The sequence below is a fragment of the Glycine soja genome, chromosome 3 (genome assembly GCF_004193775.1).
Source record: "Glycine soja cultivar W05 chromosome 3, ASM419377v2, whole genome shotgun sequence".
NCBI classification, from domain to species: domain Eukaryota; kingdom Viridiplantae; phylum Streptophyta; class Magnoliopsida; order Fabales; family Fabaceae; genus Glycine; species Glycine soja.
In genome coordinates this window covers 46,673,749-46,692,100 of record NC_041004.1, presented here as the reverse complement: position 1 = coordinate 46,692,100, position 18,352 = coordinate 46,673,749, and the positions used below count along the sequence as shown (strand labels likewise).

At 33.4% G+C, this 18,352-nt stretch overlaps 3 protein-coding genes across 8 annotated transcripts; all 3 read left to right on the top strand.

Annotated features, from left to right (window-relative positions):
• The first annotated feature begins 951 nt into the window (after positions 1–951).
• LOC114407748 (c-Myc-binding protein homolog) lies at positions 952–3,576 on the top strand. Its single transcript, XM_028370975.1, has 5 exons — positions 952–1,109; positions 1,192–1,264; positions 1,342–1,390; positions 1,510–1,633; positions 3,082–3,576. The coding sequence occupies exons 1-5, from the start codon at positions 1,092–1,094 to the stop codon at positions 3,166–3,168; spliced, it is 351 nt and encodes a 116-aa protein (XP_028226776.1). The 5' UTR covers positions 952–1,091; the 3' UTR covers positions 3,169–3,576.
• A 1,759-nt stretch (positions 3,577–5,335) lies between these two features.
• LOC114407747 (AT-hook motif nuclear-localized protein 14-like) lies at positions 5,336–11,404 on the top strand. 3 transcript variants are annotated; one of them, XM_028370974.1, is made up of 6 exons: positions 5,336–5,832; positions 5,971–6,023; positions 7,846–7,977; positions 9,786–9,938; positions 10,587–10,875; positions 10,948–11,404. In XM_028370974.1, the coding sequence occupies exons 1-6, from the start codon at positions 5,484–5,486 to the stop codon at positions 11,001–11,003; spliced, it is 1,032 nt and encodes a 343-aa protein (XP_028226775.1). In that variant the 5' UTR covers positions 5,336–5,483; the 3' UTR covers positions 11,004–11,404. The 3 variants fall into 3 exon arrangements, with proteins under 3 accessions (XP_028226775.1, XP_028226773.1, XP_028226774.1); XM_028370972.1 differs by having other exon boundaries at positions 10,924–11,404; XM_028370973.1 differs by having other exon boundaries at positions 5,479–5,832; positions 10,939–11,404.
• Positions 11,405–13,961: 2,557 nt separating this feature from the next.
• Positions 13,962–18,019, top strand: LOC114407745 (protein EIN4-like). 4 transcript variants are annotated; one of them, XM_028370965.1, is made up of 3 exons: positions 13,962–14,833; positions 15,014–16,447; positions 17,177–18,019. In XM_028370965.1, the coding sequence occupies exons 1-3, from the start codon at positions 14,693–14,695 to the stop codon at positions 17,702–17,704; spliced, it is 2,103 nt and encodes a 700-aa protein (XP_028226766.1). In that variant the 5' UTR covers positions 13,962–14,692; the 3' UTR covers positions 17,705–18,019. The 4 variants fall into 4 exon arrangements, with proteins under 4 accessions (XP_028226766.1, XP_028226765.1, XP_028226769.1 ...); XM_028370968.1 differs by having other exon boundaries at positions 14,707–14,833; positions 14,952–16,447; XM_028370966.1 differs by having other exon boundaries at positions 14,722–14,833; positions 15,117–16,447.
• Positions 18,020–18,352: the final 333 nt, after the last annotated feature.

Here is an 18,352-nt window from a genome sequence, read left to right as displayed (position 1 = left end):
ACGCGCCAAGGCGATGATGATGATATAAAAGCGGTGTAGGAACAAAAATATAATTCTTTTTGGAGGGGAGGGGTATATGAAAGTTATCACTTGAAATATATATAAATCAATTTATATTTTACATAATTAAAACTAGATAATATGTATAAGTATATAAAATAAGTGATGTGATAAAAAATAAACATCTATCTGTTAATATTTTTTTCTATTTTGGTTTTTTTTCTGTGAATTTTAGTAGGTCAAGCCGCTTTTTCACACCCTATTAAAACATTAAATGATGGTGAGGGAGAAAAATAAACCATTAATTTTGCCTCCAAAACATTAGTGTTTCTTGTAAGTGTTTCCTAGAATAATAACATTATTTAAGTAATTTTCAAAGTATTTAATATTTTATACCAAAAAAGGTACTCATCACTTTAGTTTCTTGTTTTTTCCATACCAGCATTTGAGCCCAGTTCACTATGGAAGTGACTTTCATCACTTTAGTTTCTCAGTTTTTTTTTTTTTTTTTTGAAAGGCGCTTTAGTTTCTAAGTTGATATGTTTTAGGAAAGTTTAGACACTAATTCTAAAGATTTTTAAATATTTGGAAGAGTACTTAGGGTGATTTTTAATACTTAAAAACTATTTAAGTATTTTTTTACTTAAAAAGTACTTAGAAAAGAGGATAATACCTTAAGAATAAAAAAATACTAATAATTTATTCTATAACACTACTGTCTTAATACGTTCTTTTTTCCATTAATTAAAATTCAAAAGTGAATGAGTTTTTTTTTTGTGTGAATAAATTGAATGAGTTTTATTAAAATAAGAAGTAGTAAAATATACAATTAAACTTCAATTAATAATAAAATTGTGTCCGAAGCAATATATTTGACAATGTGTTGCAGTGTTGGTATCTTTTGCTAGTATTAAAATTAAAGATGAAAATGATGGTTTACGACACAAAAAGAAAGATTTATTTTTAAAATAAATAAATAAAGGCGTTGAACAGATGCACTGCATTCGATTTCGTTTTTGGACCACGGTGGTGGCAGATCAGCTGCCAAAGCAAAGAATAGAGATATTGAGTTTTAGTTTGAGTGTGAGAGGATGATGCGATACAAAGAGGTTCTAACATTACTTTTTTGCTTTCCCCTTATCTTCTTAGATAATAGATACGAATCTGAGTCTCACAATGTCATAATCGTAGGAAAAAGAAGCAAAGAAGGAAGCTTTTAGAAAATATCTGGAAACAAGTGGAGCTGTCGACGCTCTCACCAAAGGTGATATTTTGCTTTTCAAATAAATTGCTAAATCTAACACTCAAAGTGATATTCCTTTGTTGCCGTTGTTGCTGAAGTTCTGGTTTCTTTGTACGAGCAAAACGACAAGCCTTCTTCTGCCGTCGAGTATGTTTTCTCCCCTCTTTTTTTTTTTTTCACTTCCAATTCTGATTATTTTGTTTGATCTGTGTGACTCGACTCGACACGTGTGAATGACACGCTTCTCTTGTCTTGGGCCTTGGCAGGTTCATTCAACAGAAATTAAGCTGTCCTTCCATCTCAGAATATGAAAAGTTGCAAGCCGAATTCTCCGATCTGCAAATCAAATACAATGACCTCTTAGCTGCACACCAGAAAACCTGCAAAGAGGTGCCTTTTACTTTTACTTTTTACTGAACAAGGCACTTACTGTAAATATTTGTAGTTAAAATACAGTCTGTGATAAGTTGACGAGAGAATTTCTATAAAAGTTCAAGGCTTAATTATGTTTTTTATACTTGTAATATATTCATTTTTCAATTTACTACCTAAAAAAATATTTTTTAATTTATTTTATTTCTTAAGATATTCAAACTTTTACTTTCGGTACCTATACTAATTTAAGTGATGACATGATGACGTAAGATTAACGACATCTATCAAAAGCAATAGTTTAAAAAGGAGTATATTATTTGAAGTTTATCTGTTGTGACAAAATGATTGTGGGTTTTGTATCTGTAACTATAAGTTAACACAAACCTTCAAATTGCTGCTTGTAATGCTCTGGGGTTTTGTTGAGATATTCGGGGTTCTAGATGGCAGGTGAAATAAATATATTTTTTGTGCATAAATCTTGTGATGAAAGTGGGGTCCCTGGTTAGCCACAAGAATATGGATTGAAATGTGGTTATGATGGATTTAATATCTTGTGTGGTTAGGGAACTTGGCTATGTTTAGGGGGGTTTGGGCATTAGAAGATAATGTAGGAAACAAAGTAAGGGGGAATGGGGATTGGAAAATCGCTATGGACCTGCATAGAAGGGAAGGAGGTTGGGGACTGACAGAGGAGAAGAAAGCAGGACATCAGCCAATCATTATCTCTGCTTGATAGCATATCATAGATTTTTTGTGGCCACATAATGTGTGGCATATCTAACAAGAATGTGAGAAGTGATAAAAGTTAATTTTAGTCATATTACCATCAATGGAATGAATGGATATTGGATAGTCAAGATTGTTTTACTTAAAACTAATTTTGACCATCCACTTTGATTGTATGATCAAGGCTAGCAGATCCTCTCGTCACTCACATGTTACCCTTCTTGGATATACGGACAATCAAGATTAAAAGTTACTAATAGTCACAACTTTTTCAAGAAGTTGTGATTTTTTGTGTTTTAATTTTGATAATTTATATTAAGATCTAATGGTCAATATTTGTCCATCTCAATTTCACATATAAAAGGCCTTCTCCCTTGATATGTGTCTTATACACATGCTGGCGCGCACATACATGCGCACATTTGATGGTCAAGTTAACATTTATCGGGATTGGAGAAATGTGATAGGTTAATTATTGTGGGTTCCCTCACATACCACTAAAATAGATACAACTGATTGTCCAAAATCTTGCCTTCTATTAGATGTATTCTTAAATATGTTAACTTTCTATATAGTGATTGATCACCATATAAGTGGATTGTGACTCTAGCAATCTTTACCTAAAACATTAGGGGTTCAAATCTTAGTATCACCAATCTAGGGAGAGTTCTACCGATCCAATTTTTTGGTTTGATGGATGTTAGGGTTTATTCACTGTGTACCATACTGTTTCACAGTTAGAAGAAATGAAAAACTCGCATGCCTTGGCAACGGCATCTACCAAGGAAACAACTGATAGTGAATCTCCTAAAGATGGGCTCTAAAGCTTCTGCATTGAAACTTGCAATTCTTGGAGGTCCATACAGGTGTATTTAACCTGGTTTGCAATTTTTCCAATGTTTTTTTTTTCAGTGGAGGTGGTGACTACTGATTGTGAATAATACTTCTGGGAATTTGGATTTTAACCAAAAACAATGGTATCATGTAATTCATGTATTTGACATCACCTGGGATAAAATCATCATGTTTGTTGTTGGGGAGTGACTATTGGTTGATTATGGTAATGTTTTGTTTTGTTTTGTTCACTGTTCTGTCTTTGATGGATTCTGTTGTAACTTGTAATCACCTCTTCCTTTTACTTAAGCTGTGATTTATATTGGTAAAATGGTGTTGATTTCTTATCAAGTTATTCTGATATGTAACAGAATTGCAATGGAATGGATTTTCAATGATATTTTTAAGTTTTTGCGTGTTCTAGTTTCTTCACTTTGTTGCGCAGAAAGTAGGCAGAAGAAAGTGCGACCACCAGTTTATGGTCTAATCGGCCATAACCCTCGACCCTCGTAATGCATAATATTCTAACCCCTCAAATGTCATATGCTCCTTGACTCTGGAAAAAATGGGAAATTTAATTAAACATTTTGCCACTTTGATGTTTTCTTCTTTTGGGGAACATGAAATATCTAATTTATTTTACGGCAAATTTTAAAAATCACATAACCCACCTAATGCTACTGCTAAACTTGCCATAACAATGAGTGGCAGCACTTTGCTCAGCTTATTTGTTCTCACTCACTGATGTTTCCTCATTCACAAACCCAATAGCACAACCTAACAAAATCCCACAACCAATCTTGGCTTCTAGATGGATAACCGTTGCAAAACTTTAAAAACTTTGCATACTACCACAATAATAGTTGTACATAAAGTGATACGTTGGCTTGTCATAAAATGACCTTGGTATTAGTCACTAGATATGAAAAGCAACTATAAGTTTTCTTGGTTTATATCTAACCTTGATTCATCCCGACTTACCCAAAGAAAAAGAAAAAAAGATTTATCCAGCATTTTTTGCAGGAGCCAGATTGAAAATGAACATCATATAAGAGACTTGATTAAAAACAATTGTTAAGTACACGAACCAAAATAAAAATTTAATCATGCTAGTTTATGCTATACATATACAGTCTATTTCAAAGAATAGAAACCAAGATGAGAGAATGAAGAATCACGTAAAAGTGTCTGATTTATTTTCGTTCTGTCAATTAGTTTTGCAAGAAGAAAAAATAAAAGTTAAAAGTACTTGGATACTTATTTTTTTATGTCATTTTGTATACATATTTTTTTTTTTCCTTTTACTTAAAAAAAACTTACTTTTTTTTCCTTTTACTTTCTTTTCTTCCAAAATCTTACAAATTATCTCACTTTCTATTATTTTTTTTCCTTCCTATTTCTCTCATTTTACTTCTATTTTTAAGCCAAACATACTCGTGTTGATTATGTTATTCATGCCAAACATACATCACATTATCATCTCTAGAAACAAATTCAAAAGTTTTAAGATGCAAAGAAAATAAATACTTTTATAAATTAATTTGTGACAATAATTCTTACATTATGATTATTTACATCATTTTAATTTAAGAAAAAAAATTATAACTATTCATATGTATTATATTAAGAAAATTTAAAATATTTGTAAGAACAGTTGTGTCTCCATAAAATTCGTTGTGAATTTATTTCTAACTATCACTTCTTAAAAATCTATTTGTTTAAAATAAAATAAAAATTACATGTAAGGATTAAGAGTTAATTTAAAATTGTAATCAAATTATAATTAAACTGAAAATACAAAAAAAAAAAGGAAAGAGAAAGTTGTTTTAGTCAAATGAAAGGAAAAATCTTCTATTTGTGTGGAGAGGAGAGAGAAATTTTTGCCCTTTGTCGTGTATATTAGGTTTGGGAGAATATAAGCCCAATCCAACCCAACGAAGCCAGTAAGAGTAAGAAATGAAGTGAGGACTAGGATTTAGGAAGAAGCCCAACCCTTATCGGTTTGTAATATTTGGTTGTCAGTGTCGCTGTCTGTGACTACTCCTACCCTTTACTTGCCTGTCACCCATACAAATATCCACGTCCCACCCTTTCCCACAAATAATAGAATATATATAAAAAATGGAGATAGATATGATGAAGGGTCAAAATAAGAGAGTGAGACTCCAAATCAGAGGCTTCAGTTCAGACTCGGGACCCTGCCCTTCTTCCAAGATAAAGTGTTTTTGTTTTCATTATAAAAATAAATTAAAAATATCTTTTAAAAAAATTGCAGTGGCAGCACACACATCTTTGTGTTTCAAAAATGGAACCTAATGACAACCAACTCACCTCTTTCTTCCACCACCACCACCAACAGCACCAACACCACCAGCCGCCGCCACCACCGCAGACCACGGCGTCTCCGACCAACGGGCTCTTGCCGAACGCGGATGGGTCCCACATACTTTACCCCCACTCTGTGGCGTCCGCTGTTTCGTCGCAGCTTGAACCGGCGAAGCGGAAGCGCGGGCGGCCGAGGAAGTACGGAACGCCGGAGCAAGCTCTGGCCGCGAAGAAAGCCGCTACGACGTTGTCTCATTCGTTCTCTGTGGACAAGAAGCCCCACTCCCCGACGTTCCCTTCCTCCAAGAAATCCCATTCCTTCGCTCTAGGTTCGGTTTCGCTTTCCCTTTCTCAATTTTTGTTATCTAATTCTCCCTTCTGATTTTTTGTTTCTAATTTTGAAAAGTTTTAAGATTGGGATTGCGAGTGAGTATAGCGTTTCATAGCTTAGTTATAATTTGATGCAGGCAATGCAGGGCAAGGGTTCACTCCGCATGTCATTTCTGTTGCTGCTGGTGAGGTATGCGTTCGTTGTTCACACTTCACAGACATCCAATATTATTATTGTTTGTTGATTTTAGAATTCTGCATCTGCTTGCTGCACCGTGCAACTACAGTGACTGGCCTGTAACCAAGTCCCAAATGTTTATGTTATTATATTATTGAATAAGCCCATCAATTAATTTCATCCCTTAAGTGTTACTTTCTATTCCAAGTAGTTCCTAAAATAAACTAATTATATAAACAATCTCTCAACTATTAGAAATCATATTAATTGGTCTTTCAAATATTGAAATATCCTTCAAATTAGTCCCTGGACATTAGTCGATTATATGAACGTAGGGACTAGGTTGATGGATATTCAATATATAATTTCATTACTTTAATGACTATTTAAGAGAGAGGGTAATACTTGAAGGACCAAATTCATGATTATATATATATATATATATATATATATATATATATATATATATATATATATATATATATATATATATATATATATATATATATATATATATATATATACATACATATATCTAAACAGTCCGACAATCTATATTCTATTCTGCTAACATATGGCAACTAAGTTGTGCATGTAATTGTAAGTATCTACTGCCCTATAAATATAACTTTACTGGCTTTTGTTAGAATTGGAAAATTCAACTTCTGACTCTTACTAATTAGTAAGAGTGTAACTGAAAATTTAGAGTTGGCTTGTAAAAAAAAAGGGATTACTCAGCATGGTTAATTTATTTAAACGAGCTTAACTGAAAGCTTTATTTTTTTACTTATTTATGAAAAATAAAGCTTGAGTTTGGTCTGTTTAGCTCATTTTTAACTGAATTATTTTTGCTTTTGTGGAAATTTTCCTTAAATTAGTTTTAAACTTTAACAATTTAGTATTTAATAAAATATTTGAATACTAGATAATACTATACAAATAGAAGTTTCTGCTCAACATGTAGTATGCTATAACAAGATCGATCTATCTATATGTGTGTGTGTGTGTGTAAAGCTTGGACTTGGTTCATTTAAAATTTTAAATTACTTAGCTCAATATCAAGCTTGAGTTTGTTTATTTAGTTAAACAATTATACTTGATCGAACATTTGACAAGTCAAGTTTAAATAAATAGTTCATGGATAGCTCGGCTCATTTACAATTCTACTAATTAGTAATTACTATATGGTTTGTTCCACCCCGACCTATATAGTCATGTGGGGATTTGTTCATCCTTTATGGTTATCCGTCTTTGTGTTGTGGTGATTCCAGTTTTTTCAAATGATAATTTCTTGGTAGATCATGTTCTAAGTTACTAAGTGAGTTTACGGAGAGAGATATGATAAATTATGTGGCAATGTCTCTTGTAATTGAGATGGTGTAATGGGAGGGAGTGATCTACTGCAATTCAGGGATAGTGCCTTTTAGGGGTCAGCATAGTCACACCGGGGATCTCTTGGCTGAAGTTCACCAAGTTGCACCTTCTTAAGGGTTCCTATAATGGATCCAGGTGAGGCACAATGGGTGTGCCTAATAGCTATTGCTAACCTGTGGATGTGATGTGAAGTTGTGAACTGTTAAGAGTCAGAATAATTTCTCTTGATTTTTTTTCTGCATTTCCAAACATAAAAAAATATTTCAGTGAACTATGCTTCTCTGTTTTTTTTTTTTTCCTTATGTTATTCCATTTCTCCTTGTAGTTCACCACTCTTTATATAACTTTCCTCCGTCCATGATTTTGAATATATTATGCGTTGTCATTAGTCCAGTTTTATTTTCAGCTTTCTTCTGTATATTTACTACTTTTTATAACTGTTTAACTGTGCACTCAATAGGATGTTGGCCAGAAAATTATGTTATTTATGCAACAAAGTAGGCGTGAGATGTGTATTCTGTCTGCATCTGGTTCCATCTCTAATGCCTCTCTTCGCCAGCCAGCAACCTCAGGAGGCAGCATTGCATATGAGGTAAAATATTAGTAACCATTTTTTATCATGTCTTTTTGTTATATTCTAATAGCTATTCTTCAAACAATCTTTCTTTAAAAGGAAAAGGAACGGGTTGAAACTTGCAACTTTGGTCAAAATCTAGTTTGTGAGTATTAAGATAACCAAGGCTCAAAATCTGGTTATGTTATTTTGGATTTTATTGTTTATTTGGGTAAATTGCACATTTACACTCTCTGCCCTAGAGATATTAATGCTTGTTAAATTTTAGTTATTTAATGTGAATGGGCCTCTTAAAGATAGTCTCTCTCTGTGGCACTCAACACTGTTGGTAATGGCAACTATTTTTAAACTACTATCACACAATAAAAATAAAGATTTTGGGTGAAGTTCCAAAGCCATTAGTAGGACTATAGTAAATATTATTTCGTTCTTAAAAGTCCTAAAATTATAGGAATAGGATATGCCAATATGGTACTTTAATACTCACCCCACCCATACCCACATATATTATTTAATACATCAAATCTAAAATTAGAAATATTATACCTAATTACTTATTCAACAATACAAATTATCATGGATCGAAGTCTACACAGATCATATACTTCTCATCTCAAAACCCTAAGTGTTGTTGTTGTCGTGACTCTGTTGTCTAAAGTCTTCTTGGCTTCATATTCAACTAGTTATGGGAGCAGTTGGTTGTTCTTCCATCCAACTTGCGGTAGAATTTTTAATTAATGTTCTTTGTTTTGTTGATTTTTCATAATTAATTTCAGTATTTAAAAAAGAATTTTTGTTTTACTAGTTGCTCAAAGAAAACTCATTAAAAGAAAATATTCTGTTTAATTAGAATGCGGGTAATGGGTGAGGCCATGAGGGTATATATATGTATGTAGCTACCATAGGGTACAGAGATGGACACTAAAGTTGCTACCAATGTGGGTGTGTTTGGAGATGGGTATTTGTTTCAAATGTTGGTGTAGGAATGGATACTATAATGCCTTTTTCAAATCTTACCCATCTCCTTTCCTAGTAGGAGGCCTATTCATAATTGTTTACCATCCTTAAGAGTATCATTTACTGTAATTGGACTGGAGTGGATGGAGAATGTAGTTTTTAAAATTGGAGGGAAAGGAAGTGTAGTTTAAGCATTACTTGTTGGAGGAAAATGCAATTCACCCTGTAATTTAAGATTTTTCTCTTGCCATCAAATAATTGATTAAAATTATCAAATCCTCTCTGAATCCTCTTGTTTCTCACTTATACTAATAAAAAACTTTGGATTGGAAACTTCAATTTTAAAAATATTATTTAAGAACAATAACTAATTTTCTCTCTCCATATTTTTCATTTTTTTCTCTCATATACATGTGTGTGCTTATGGCTTGTTTGTATAAACCCAACTTCTATGGACAACTTTTCTGATGGTCAAAGTTGGAAGCTTAACAAAATGGTTTCATTTTCCGTAGTTAGCTCCTGCACCCTCTTACAAGAAAATTGATCTTCATTCTTCAGTTACCTTCAAGAGCACAGACACTAAGAGGAACCTTTATGAAAACTGTCTATTAGATTACGACTACTCACTTGAAGTTAGTGCCAAGCGGCAGTAAACTAGTAATATCATTTTCCTGTGTTGCCACTGAATTAACTATCAAGTAGGAATCATAATCTGTGGCTCAATGAACATATGACTAATTGCTGAAAATAATAATTGTTAATTTTTATTGTTTGATTTTTTAGTCAAATGAATTTTCTTTATCATATTTGATAGTCATGTGCTCATATTGCAGTCATAACAGTTTAACTATTTCTTGCTTTGACATCAGGGTCGGTTTGAGATTATTTCACTTACTGGTTCTTATGTCCGTAATGAACTTGGAACTCGAACTGGTGGTCTCAGTGTATGCTTATCTAATACTGATGGACAAATCATAGGTGGTGGAGTTGGTGGGCCGCTTAAAGCAGCTGGTCCAGTTCAGGTAATTTCAGAAAGAACTATGGCTGAATTTGTGGGTGGGAGATTTGAGCTGTGCCCTACATCTATTTTTCTTGGTCTTGATCAATTTGCCTTTTATGCCTTGAAAAGTTGTAGGCCAAACCATTAAGGACTTTGATTTAAATGATGTGTCATTGACCATGATTTATGATTAGGACATAATGTCATCATTTGATTAATATAACCAACCTCATATGTAGGAAGAGGGTTTGATGGTGGTTGTTGATCTGTTTGTACATTGTCCAGGTTGTGAGGTGGCAAACAGATGCTCCAAGGTAAAAGGGGTTGGGGAGAAAGTTGTAGATGGAGAACAGTTTTCTACTTATGCTCCTGATTCTTCTGTAGTTTCTGTTTGTTATATTGCCTTTACCTTGTAGAAGAAAAGTGTGATTTTACATTTAATACATAATTTTTTCCTGCGAATAAAAAGGGGAGATGAGGTGGGCATCGAGGTCGTTCTTGGTAAGAGAGTAAAAATGATTGGGAAAATGAGTGGAATAAAATCAGGCATACATATAGACTTACTTATATCCACATAGTGTCAAATTTCACTATTTTATCTGTTTTCACACTGTCTGATATGAAGAATTACAACATGAAGTCACTTTTGATGAAAGGTTAATCTACACAGGTCATCGTTGGAACATTCTTTATTGACAACAAGAAGGATACTGGTGCTGGTGTTAAAGGTGACATCTCTGCCAGCAAGTTGCCATCTCCAGTTGGTGAACCGGTATCAAGTTTAGGTTTCCGCCAATCAGTTGACTCTCCCAGTGGTAATCCAATCCGGGGAAATGATGAGCATCAAGCTATGGGGGGAAGTCATTTCATGATTCAACAGCTTGGTTTGCATGGGACGCCTCCCCGGTCCACAGACTGGGGTCATCCGGATTCAAGAAATACTGGTTTTGAGTTGACAGGTATGTATTAACCCGTCCCTTATAGTACTTTCATTATGGTGCAATAAGGTTTCCTATCTGCAGGAAGGATAGGTCATGGGGCGCACCAGTCTCCTGAGAATGGAGGCTATGAACAAATTCCCGATTGAAGAACCAAGATGGCTTTTGGATTTGATAGCAGTGATGAATTTGCGGTAGATGTATGATATCTCTACATACCACCAGTCTTTGTCACGTGATGCTGTTTATAGTATGCACCATTCATTAAGGATCGCGGCTTCTGAAAATTAATACTCGTGCATCTCCTTGAAAATATTGTTCTGCCTCGTTTACTGATGTTGTATTTATAAATCACTAAATCAGGGCTGCTTCATTTTTGCGGGCCTGTTAGTTTATACCGGGATAAATATAATAGATATATGCTTCCTAGATTAGCTAATCTATTGTGGACTATATTTTCCTTCCATTTTCAAGGTGCAGTCTTAATATTGTTCAAAATTCTATCAAGCATATATTATTATGGTTCTTAATTTATAAGCTTATTCGGAAAGTAACGAGTCTTTTTCTTTCTTTTCACTTTGTGGCCATCACAGAAGTAGGCCGTTAAGCTGATAAGGTATATATGAAAGTAAATGGCATGGAACTAAAATAAAGCTTGTGTTGATGCCTCAAATATTTTACACGAGGAAAAAAACTTAAAAAGTTATTTATATGAAGCTCTTTAGGTGTTTGGAGTACAGTTTACATACGGTGTAGTGTCAGATGGGTGGCTTAATTTTGTCTTACTTGGCGTTAGTTATATGTTACCTATCAATTATATTCTGTATGCTCAGAAGTTTTTAAATAAGTAAACTTTTTGTTAACTTTTTCAATAGTATTTTTCTCATGTCAATGGCGTTTTTTAAAATCGTTAATATGTCGTCTGTTTACATTGTTAATTACCAATGTACAAAATGTGACTCAAAGTGAACAGAATTGTCAATTCTGAGAGACAAAGTGGCAATTAGGCAAACTCTTAACTATACATACCAAAATAGATGGAATCCGTTACAAATGTATATCAGATTTACGGATTTTTAAATTTTAACTACATATTTATTTACACAATTTTTTATTTTAATTAATAGTATGAGGTAATTAAAAATGGTACATAGAACTTATATAACATATGCTATTCACTTAAGATTTAATTATATAATAACAATTATTCACTTTTTTTTATACATCTACTATTATAAGTTCTTTTTCTTTAAAAAAATTGGTATAAGAGTTGGTGGTGGTAATGTCACTTGTAATGATGGCATTTGTACATGGACGACTATGCTGAATAATGAATATGGATGCCACAATGATTTGCCTTTTGAATTCGATATTTAATACTCCCCCAGTTAAAACTATATCAACTCTCAACCTCAAGTGTGTTTCTTTTTTTTTTTCATTAATGTTATCAAAGTGTTCTTAAATTATTTCTCAACAAATTAAAAATAATGTTCTCATATAAAGTATTGGTAACATATTTTTATCTCGATTTTATAATGTATATTTATCTCGATTAATAGTAAATAATTTTGAAGCAATATTTTTTCCATTAAGATAGGAAAATAATCAATAGATACCAAATGCTATTTGGCATCTAGAAAGGAAAAAAGAAAAGGAAAATAAATAAATAAATAAATGTAAATATCACATGATAAAAAGATAAAATAATAAAATATTAACAAAGTGATTAATATATGAAATCTCTATGACATCATCCATTAATGGTCAATTTTGTTTTATAGAAATATGAAATCGCTGTGAGTGAAAGGAAAATACCATAATATTTAATCCTTTCAATTTTCCATTGTTTGGTATGGAACAAAACAATTAAACCACCAATTTGATCTTTGAAGTATTACCAATAGTCTTTTAAAGAGATGAAATTATGAGTAATTCTTAAATTATTAAATATCCATTTATTGTTCTATTTATTCCATATATTAATGTTTTTACTAATGTTTTTTCAATACTTGAGGGAAAATTTATTATAGTTCCTAATCTTTGAGGGATTATCCATACAATTTGTTTACTTTAAAGACTATGTAAGAGAGAAATTTGCAATAAAAAAGTGTAAGAGAGAAAGCAATACTTTAAGAATGAAACTGATTTAGGAATGAAATTGAAAGTTTAATCGCATCAAAATTATTGAATTATATAAACTTATCTTCAACTCTTCTCAGCAATTTGGACAAAAGGGAAATAAAAGATGTTTTTATTATTATATAATAAAGATAAAATTATCTTATTAATACTTTATCTCTTTTTTCATGTAAGATATTTATATTTTATTTTATATACATATATCTTTTTTATTTTCTTTCACTTAGATGCGTCTGTTAGAGAAAAAAAGAAAAAAAGAAAAAAATAAATAATAAAAATTTACATTTTGATATTTTTTTATTCCACCGAATAGACCCTTATTCTCTTGTTAAATAACCTAAAAGTTATTTCTTATACTTTTCATCTATCCCTTCTAAACTAAAACAGAGTTAAAAGATATTTGGTCGAGGGAGAATCCGAATCCTGTCAACGGTCATATCAGTAGCAGTACAGCACGGTAGCGCACTGCCATTTCTGTGCGTCACAGACTCACATCACAGTATACAAAAATAGCAAAAGACAATCTTTTCTTCGTTATTCTTCGACAAATACAAAATAATAAAATAGATATTTTGGGTTGAGGAAGATATTTGTTTAAGGATTATTAGCCGATTATGATCCTCTCCTTTTTATTACTATTAACAGGAGAGGTCCTTTTAACAAATCTCAATCATTCATTATGCATAAATTATTGGAAGACTCAAATTTTATTATTACTATTAGAGGGCAGCCCTGGTGCAACGGTAAAGTTGTGCCTTGTTGACTTGTTGGTCATGGATTCGAATCCGGAAACAGCCTCTTTGCATACGCAAGGGTAAGGCTGCGTACAATATCCCTCCCCCATACCTTCACATAGCGAAGAGCCTCTAAGCAATGGGGTACGAAAGTTTTTTTTATTAGATGAAGATTTATGCAAAAAGAAAGTTTCTATGCCAGTTAAAAACAAATTATATACAATGAACACGTGACAATATATTGGTAAGTAAGTTTGGTATTCGAGTATCAAATTAAAATGGAGTTTTGTATTAGCCTTAAAATTTTAAGCAAGGCACAATACTGAATTCGCTCCTATTCATGCATCGTATCATACTTAAATTTTTAAATAGTAAAGTGACGGTTCTGGGTTGAAGAACAAGTATACTTGCTTAAGCTTAACTATTATTATAAGTGATATTATGAAATCTTATGTTTTAATTAATACAGTGGTTGATGCAAATGGAAAAGACTAAAGACATTTTATTATTACATGTAAAGGTGTGTTAGCAGAGCAAGGGAGTCCCGGTTCAGTTCATGTAAAGCTGTGTGGGTCCCACTCCCTCTCTCTCTCTCTCTGCTTTCAAGACCTATCAGTCAAGTGCTCCCTTCAAACTTAAGATTGAAATTTTCTTCTTTGTCGTTGGGAAGCCGTGATTTCTTCTTATCTTCTCTGTTTCTACCCCCAAATTGTTAGTGGTGTGAGCTTTTCCTGTTTTATCCAATCAGTTATTATGAGTCTATAGTTAGTGGTGGCATTATTTATTTATTTATTTAATCGTTTGAATTTATCTAAATTGGGAAAGCCTATTTATAACTCGAAGAACTTTATGTGAAATTAAACTTAGTTTAGATCTAGTATATTGCAACGTGTATGGCAATTGTGATGTCAATTTATTTGAGCTATTAACTTAGAAAAGGAAAACAGTAGTACTTAGTTGTTGCCATGGAAAGAGGGTTGCTTCTTTTGTTGTTCTTGTTGTTGGTTATGGTGCTTTCTGTTTGTGGCAACGATGTGGAATATTCACAGTGCAATTGTGACGAGGAAGGGCTTTGGAGCATCCACAACGTGCTGGTTTGTCAGAAAGTGAGTGACTTTTTCATTGCCATTGCATATTTTTCCATACCCCTTGAGCTTCTTTACTTTGTGAGCTGCTCTAATGTCCCCTTTAAATTGGTCTTCCTACAATTCATTGCCTTCATAGTTCTCTGTGGATTGACCCATTTGCTCAATGCCTATACTTACTATGGCCCACACTCCTTCCAGTTGTTTCTTTCCCTCACTGTTGCTAAGTTCCTCACTGCTCTTGTTTCTTGTGCCACTGCAATTTCCTTTCCCACACTCATTCCTCTTCTGCTGAAAATCAAAGTGAGGGAGCTATTTTTGAGGCAGAATGTGTTGGAATTGGGCCAGGAGGTTGGGATGATGAAGAAACAGAAGGAAGCTAGTTGGCATGTTAGGATGCTCACTTGTGAGATTAGGAAATCTCTGGATAAGCATACCATCTTGTATATCACACTTGTTGAGCTTTCCAAGGCATTGGATTTGCACAATTGTGCAGTATGGATGCCTGATGAGGATAGGAGAGAAATGCATTTGACTCATGAGTTGAAACCAAACTCAACAAGGATTTTTCACAATTCTATTCCTATAAGTGATCCTGATGTGTTGGACATAAAGAAGAGCCAAGGGGTGTGGATTTTGAGGCCTGATTCTGCACTAGGAGCTGCAAGTAGTGGTGGTGGTGGATCTGGAGATTCTGGTGCTGTGGCTGCCATTCGCATGCCAATACTTCATGTTTCGAATTTCAAAGGAGGCACACCAGAGTTTGTTGAAACATCTTATGGTGTACTGGTTTTGGTTCTTCCAAATTCAGACTCCAGGGCTTGGACCTCTCATGAAATGGAGATAGTGAAAGTTGTTGCTGACCAGGTGGCTGTGGCATTGTCTCATGCGTCTGTTCTTGAAGAGTCTCAGCTTATGAGCCAGAAACTTGCAGAGCAAAACCGGGCGTTGCAACAGGCTCAAAAGAATGCAATGATGGCCAGGAAGGCAAGGAGCTCGTTTGAGAAAGTTATGAGTCATGGAATGCGGAGACCTATGCATTCAATCCTGGGCTTGCTTTCAATGTTTCAAGAGGATAATATAAGACCTGAACAGAAGATTGTTATTGATTCAATTTTGAAAGTTAGCAATGCACTATCACGATTGATTAATGATGTGATGGAGATTGCGGCAAATGACAATGGAAGCTTCCAGTTAGAGATGAAACCTTTCCATCTACATTCAATGATGAGGGAAGCTTCTTGCACTGCCAAGTGTTTGTGTATATATAAAGGCTTTGGTCTTGAAGTTGATGTTGACAAGTCTTTGCCTGATCTGGTCATTGGTGATGAGGCAAGGACTTTCCAAGTAATTTTACATATGATTGGCTATTTATTGAACATATATGATAAAGGGAATCTCATTTTTCAAGTTTATCTTAAAAGTGATAGTGGAGATAGAGATGACAGAAGTTTTGGATTATGGAGATCGAGCATGCAAAATGAGTATGTACATATTAAATTTAATTTTCAGATAAATGGTATAAGTTCCCAGTCAGATGAATCAGTTTCAACAAGAAATTATACTGGTAGAAGGCACTACAACAATGAACCTAAGGAAGGCCTGAGCTTCAGCATGTGCAAAACGCTGGTGCAGGTAGGTGCATCAATCTCTTGAAAAATTATGCATCATTTTCTGTTAGTTATATAGATTATTCCAATGTTTAAGTTTTAACTGTTTATTAAAAAACACCATTTCCCCCTTTTGAGCATTACATTTTATGCTCAGAAGATGATTATTGGATTGAACCCTCAATTAGTTAAGTCAGTGAATGATGCATTGGGGATTTGTTAATGGTGTTGAGAATGCTTGATGAAACTGTAAATTAAAATTAGATTGTGCTAGTGTAAGTGTGAGGTACTCAGGTCAGTTTTATGAATAAGAAATAGCCTTCACATAGAAAGCCCCTGTTTAGTTTGCTGTTTGTTATGCAATATGGACTCATGATGCTGAATAACAGTGGCCTCCTAAAATGCTCAAAGGAGACATTCTGTTCCAAATTTGACTATATTCATTACTGTTTTTCATTAAAACATTAGGATTTTGTTTGATAGAAAATCTTGAAGTTTAAAGTGACAGTCATTGCCATTTAGTTAAAATCATAATGCTGACTTTGCCAATAGGACTGTAATTTTTCTCAGCTTTTAGTTAGTGCTCACTTTAGTGAAAGGGTTCCTCCAATTATTCATCGAGAAAAATTACGGTTGATCTGTTAATCCAAAATACTGATCTCTAGTGATAAACCAACTGAAATAAGTTTAGTTTATTGTGGTGCGATTGTTTTTTGTAATTCTGAATATTGATACAATATGGAATAATATGCAGATGATGCAAGGTAATATTTGGATATCAACTAACTCTCTGGGTTTGGCACAAGGAATGACGCTTCTTCTCAAGTTTCAGATAGGATCATCCCATGGAAGATTCACTCTTGCTCCTACAGATTTTTCAAACTCTCAGTTTAGAGGGCTTAAGGTTGTGTTGGCTGATGATGATGATGTAAACAGGACTGTGACCAAGAAGCTGCTTGAGAAACTGGGGTGTCAAGTAACTGCTGTTTCATCAGGATTCGAATGTCTTGGTGCTATAAGTGGCTCTGGTAACTCATTCAAAATTATTCTGTTGGATCTTCACATGCCTGAAATGGATGGTTTTGAAGTTGCAAGAAGGATTCGGAAATTCCAAAGCCATAATTGGCCCTTGATCATAGCTTTTACTGCAAGTGCAGAAGAACACATCAAGGAGAGATGTCTACAGGTGGGAATGAATGGATTGATTCGAAAACCTATCCTCCTTCGTGAGATAGCAGATGAACTTGGAACAGTCTTGCAACGTGCAGGTGAAAAATTGTGACAACAATTTTAAATATCTCAAATTTTTTAGGTTCCTCAAAATTCATTACTTTGACATTTTGAAAGAGAACCTGAAATTCTTAACAAACTAAATATACTAGATACTAGGTTCTAGGTTCATTTTGCTAACCATTTTTTCTGTGTGATCTTTTTACCGTACAATGAATTATGGATTTCTACAAGGTGTATAGAACGGCTTCCCACCATCAAATAGAAAAGTATGAAATGCAAAATTCTGAAATTGCGTATACTTTCTTGCATTTATTTATTTATGAAAAGATGGATGAATGTGCCAAAACTTTGATTTTTCAACGTATGTTGCATAATGGTGAATATATTGTTGTGATAATATTAGTTGCTATAAACTTGTAGAAATTGATATTAAGGCTATCATATGTATAGTTCTTGCTATTTGTTTGCAGTTGGTCTCGTCTTAAATGCATACAAATTATAAGAGATTTTTTTTAGCGCGTTTTATACCCCCTGTTAAATGCATACAAATTAGAAGAAACTTACGAAATTGAAGAATAAATTATTAAAGAAAATATTTTTTTTAGAGGTATTAAAAAAATTCTTAATCAAATTTTAATTTGGCATGGTACAGTAAAATTCAAATTTAATAAATTTTCCTAATTCTCCATCTAAACTC

What these genes read in the sequence shown, in the direction of transcription:
- LOC114407748 (XM_028370975.1), top strand. An exon ending in AAGCCTTCTTCTGCCGTCGA is followed by an intron (nt 1,391 to 1,509) that starts GTATGTTTTCTC and finishes GGGCCTTGGCAG; the next exon opens with GTTCATTCAACAGAAATTAA. An exon ending in ACCAGAAAACCTGCAAAGAG is followed by an intron (nt 1,634 to 3,081) that starts GTGCCTTTTACT and finishes ACTGTTTCACAG; the next exon opens with TTAGAAGAAATGAAAAACTC.
- LOC114407747 (XM_028370972.1), top strand. Translation starts at nt 5,484, where the DNA reads ATGGAACCTAATGACAACCAACTCACCTCTTTCTTCCACCACCACCAC. An exon ending in TTTCTGTTGCTGCTGGTGAG is followed by an intron (nt 6,024 to 7,845) that starts GTATGCGTTCGT and finishes TGCACTCAATAG; the next exon opens with GATGTTGGCCAGAAAATTAT. An exon ending in GAGGCAGCATTGCATATGAG is followed by an intron (nt 7,978 to 9,785) that starts GTAAAATATTAG and finishes CTTTGACATCAG; the next exon opens with GGTCGGTTTGAGATTATTTC.
- LOC114407745 (XM_028370964.1), top strand. Translation starts at nt 14,693, where the DNA reads ATGGAAAGAGGGTTGCTTCTTTTGTTGTTCTTGTTGTTGGTTATGGTG. An exon ending in TGTGCAAAACGCTGGTGCAG is followed by an intron (nt 16,448 to 17,176) that starts GTAGGTGCATCA and finishes AATAATATGCAG; the next exon opens with ATGATGCAAGGTAATATTTG.